At 45.2% G+C, this 4,733-nt stretch overlaps 1 protein-coding gene across 1 annotated transcript in view; it reads right to left on the minus strand.

Annotated features, from left to right (window-relative positions):
• Positions 1-3,167, minus strand: part of tmem116 (transmembrane protein 116) — a 42,450-nt gene extending 39,283 nt beyond the window's left edge. The window contains exon 1 of the mRNA XM_043715552.1: positions 2,976-3,167. Within this exon, the coding sequence (XP_043571487.1) occupies positions 2,976-3,050 (75 nt within the window). The 5' untranslated portion in view covers positions 3,051-3,167. The remainder of the gene's footprint in view (positions 1-2,975) is intronic.
• Positions 3,168-4,733: the final 1,566 nt, after the last annotated feature.

A 4,733-nucleotide genomic window follows, 5' to 3' on the forward strand; every position in this document is an offset into this window, starting at 1 on the left:
AGTAGTTGCCCCTTGAACAAGTTCCACATATCATTTACACTCTTGCCTTGGAGTCTACTTTTCCAAGCCACACATCCTAAGTCATGCCTCACCGCATCATAATTTCCCTTACCCCAGCTATAATTCTTGCCCTGTAGTACACACTTATCCCTCTCCATCACGAGAGTAAAAATCACCGAATTATGGTCACTATCCCCAAATTGCTCACCTACCTCTAATTCTAACACCTGGCTTGGTTCGTTACCCAGAACCAAATCCAGTATGGCTTCACCTCTTGTTGGCCTGTCTACATATTGTGTCAGGAAACTCTCCTGCACACATTGAACAAACACTGACCCATCTAACGAACTTGAGCTATAGCTTTCCCAATCAATATCAGGAAAGTTAAAGTCCCCCATAACCACCCTATTACTTTCACTCTCCTCTTGAATCATCCTCACAATCCTTTCTTCTACGTTTCTAGGACTATTAGGAGGCCTGTAAAAAACTCCTGACAGGGTGAGCTCACCTTTCCTATTCCTAACCTCAGCCCAAACTACCTCAGATGGCAAGTCTTCATCCATCGTCCTTTCCACAGCTGTAATACTATCTTTGACAAGCAATGCCACACCTCTCCCTCTTTTACCCCCACCTCTGACCCTACTAAAACATTTAAACATCTTCAGTGAGCCTCCGGATGAAGCACTGCTAATGATTGCTGCTTTCTATTTATATGTTTGGGTTTCTATGGGTCAGTAATGTCATTTCCTGTGGCGAAGTCATTTCCTGTGGTGATGCCATTTCTGGTTATTTTTCTCAGGGGTGGTAAATTGGGTCCAAGTCAATGTGTTTATTGATAGAGTTCTGGTTGGAATGCCATACTTCTAGGAATTCTCATACATGTCTCTGGCTTGTCCTAGGATAGATGTGTTGTCCCAGTCGAAGTGGTGTCCTTCCTTATCTGTATGTAAGAATACAAGTGAGAGTGGGTCATGTCGTTTTGTGGCTTGTGGATGTTCATGTATCCTGGTGGCTAGTTTTCTGCCTGTTTGTCCAATGTAGTGTTTGTTACAGTCCTTGCACAGTATTTTGTTAACGACATTAGTTTTGCTTGTTGTCTGTATATGGCCTTTCAAGTTTATTAGCTGCTGTTTTAGTGTGTTGGTGGGTTTGTGGGCTACCATGATGCCAAGGGGTCTGAGTAGTCTGGCAGTCATTTCCGAGATGTCTTTGATATAGGGGAGAATGGCTAGGGTTTCTGGACATGTTTTGTTTGGGTTTGCTTGTTTGTGTTTGTTGCTCAGAAATCGGCGGACTGTGTTCATTGGGTCCCGGTTCTTTTTGGATACACTTTTTGAATAGGTGATTTTCCTCTGCTCTGCGTAGTTCCTCTGTGCTGCAGTGTGTGGTGGCTCTTTGGAATAATGTTCTGATGCAGCTTCCTTTGTGGATGTTGAGGTGATTGCTTCTGTAGTTCAATATTTCGTCTGTATGTGTTGTTTTCCTGTAGACGCTGGTTTGAAGTTCCCCATTGGCTGTTCGCTCTACTGTGACATCTGAGAATGGCAGTTTGCTGTTGTTTTCCTCCTCTTTACTGAATTTTATGCCAGTAAGGGTATTATTGATGGTCTTGAAGGTTTCTTTTAATTTGTTTTGTTTAGTGATGACAGAAGTGTCATCTATGTAGCAAACCCAAAGTTTGGGTTGAATATATCGTTTTTTTAAATTAAAATTGGCAAGTAACATTCGAGCCACACAAATGCCAGGCAATGACCATCTCCAATAAGAAACATCCTAATCACCGCCCCTTGATGGTGACGGGAGGGGGGGGGGGGAATTCAACGATGATAATGCCATTGAACATTGAGGGGCAATGGTTAGATTCTCATTGGAAATGCTTTGGCGCTTCTAAGTTACTGACCTCACACTATTCATTGTGCTATTTTTTGTAATGTAATGGATTTCTGAGTGGGCGAGAAAACTTGACAGCCGGTTTCGAACTGGTTAAGACTCCATCAACAGAGAGTGAAATAAATAAAATAATATTCAAATCCACACTTACAGACCTCGCACGATCTTTAGAATTCATTCCGGTACTTTATAACTTTTCGAATTAATGTAAATGTTTCAATGCCGATTCTCGGTGTAACAAGTATGACCCCATATTAATGCAGTTATTACGGGTGGTGTCAATGTGCTGTTTCCTTTTGCATTAACTTGGGGTTGTGTGGAGATAACACCCCACCCACTCCCTCCATCCCAAAGCCCGTGTATCCAGTTAATAAACTCTCTCTACACTGTTTACTTTCTGAACAAACATCCGGATGCCTTGAACAAAAACAAAAGTTGCTGGAGAAAGCTCGTGCTTCTAATTAAACCTGTTGGACTATAACCTGGTGTCGTGTGATTTTTAACTGGAGAATCTCAGCATGTCTGGCAGCATCCGTGAAATTATAGGGTCCCGAAATGTTAACTCTGCGCAGATGCTGCTAGACCTGTTGAGATTTTCCGGCAACTTCAGTTTTTGTTTCGGGTTTACGGCATCCGCAGTTCTTTCGGTTTTTGTCCAGATACCTTAAACGGGAAATGTCTTGGTCAAGGATGCGGTTGACACAAATCAGCACAGATTACTGACAAATTCCTCAACTTCCATTCCCTCTCTGCTCATAAATATCCCTTTCCTTTTCAAGTCCTCCCAGGGGAGTCAGTCCCTGAACGGACACCAAAGTGCCCAAGACCCACAACAGCGGGATACAGTAATCTGTCGAGAAATCTGCCCTTGTTCCTGCAATTGTGGTCAAACCAGCACAAAATAACTCCCGGGAGCGTAGAGTTAGCGCCGACTCGCACTAAACACGCTCTCTGAAGATAAGCAGCCCAGAACACTGACCTGGAATGACTACTCCAGTTAATTGCTGCATTTCTCTGACATAAAAGACCGTTATGTAATAAATACAATGTATGGGTGGAGGATTAAAAAAAACATTCCATCTCACTTCAGCCGAGTGATCCTCTGTATTATTTCTGAATCCCCAATAACTTCTCTCCATCGCCGCCGTTAAATGTTCCATTGTAGGTTCTTCTCTCTAATCCCGGATTATTTCACATAAATCACTTTTCTCTGCCTTTTGTTTGTCAACTGGTTCTTATTCTATTGTCTGACGGCAGTTCCTGTCTGGCTAATGCAGCAGTAAATCCAGCAGCACGTGTGGGTGTGTCAGAGTTTCCAGTCCCACGCACAGTGAGATACAGCCCTCCCTTCCTGTCTCCTCGAGGCTGAATACTGGCACTGCCGTTTCTTTATCTGAAGGGCTGTGGGCCGTGGAGTGGATTGAGGAGGGGCAGGGCAGGTGTGTACCGGCGTCATGTACACCTTAGCTGACACCCCACGTGGGTTTAACACCAATCTCAACATCTGATACTGGAGCAATATTAGAGGAAAACTTGTGGTGCACAGACATTGCAACCCTGGGCAGCTATTGCTCCCCAAACCTTGAATTCCTCACCATCAAATGTCCCCCGTTCTATCTACCACGGGAATTTACCGCTGCTATACTAACTACTGCGAACATACCGCCACACACAAAGGTTGGGGAAGCTCTGGATGTGCTGTACTCCACCAATAACACCCTGGAGACAGAACACCTTGAGGCCCTGTTTATTGTAACTGACGACTTCAATCAAGCCAATCTAAGGAAGGTGTTGCCCAATTACCACCAGAACATTACCTGCCCAATTAGGGGTCCGAACATTTTAGACCACTGCTACACCATTATGAAAGACGCCTACCACTCCATCCCCCACCCTCATTTGGGCAACTCTGACCACAATGCCATGTTTCTTCTCCCGGCTTAAACGCAAAAGCAGGACACCCCATCGCAGATACAGGTCCAGTGTTGGTCGGAGGAGGCAGAGGATCAACTCCAGTGCTGTCTGGAATCAGCTGGGCCTTGTTCAAACAGTCCGTAGGTATCTTGGATGAGTACGCTACCACCATCATAGACTTTATCAGCAAATGTGTGGAGGACTGCATACTGAGGAGGTTAATCCGGGTGTTCTCCAACAGGAAACCCTGGATGTATCAGAACATACAGAACCTGCTAAAAACCAGGTGTGAGGCCTTCAGATCAGGAGACCCACTCAAATATAAGGCATCCAAGTATTATCTTCGCAGAGCCATCAAGACAGCCAAGAACCAATACCGATCCAAACTAGAGACCCAGACAGACACCCAACGACTATGGCTAGGACTGAATGACATCACAGGTTCTAAAAAGAGACAGTGCAAGATGGCAGATGATGACACATCCCTCCCAGATCGTCTCAAACGCCTTCTATACTCGCGTTGAGCAGAATTTCAGTGGAGAGTTAACAGCTATTCCAACAAGTCCTGACGAACCTATCCCAACAGTCACTGCATCAGAGGTCAGATCAATTTTCCTTCATGTGAATCCAAGGAAAGCGATGGGACCAGACGGAGTACCAGGCCGTGCACTCAGAGCATGCACAGATTAACTGGCAGAGATCTTCTCAGACATCTTCAACCTCTCCCTGCAGCAGGCCACTGTCCCTGCCTGCTTCAAGAGGGCCAGCATCATCCCTGTGCCTAAGAAGGCTCATGCAGCATGTCTCAATGACTACCGTCCAGTGGCCCTAACTTCGGTGGTCATGAAGTGCTTTGAAAGGCTGGTCATGGCATTAATCAACTCTATCCTCCCCAGTACTTCCGAGGTGGAAGATAAGGCGTTCTTCCT

Source organism: Chiloscyllium plagiosum, chromosome 25 (genome assembly GCF_004010195.1).
Source record: "Chiloscyllium plagiosum isolate BGI_BamShark_2017 chromosome 25, ASM401019v2, whole genome shotgun sequence".
Classification (NCBI taxonomy): Eukaryota; Metazoa; Chordata; class Chondrichthyes; order Orectolobiformes; family Hemiscylliidae; genus Chiloscyllium; species Chiloscyllium plagiosum.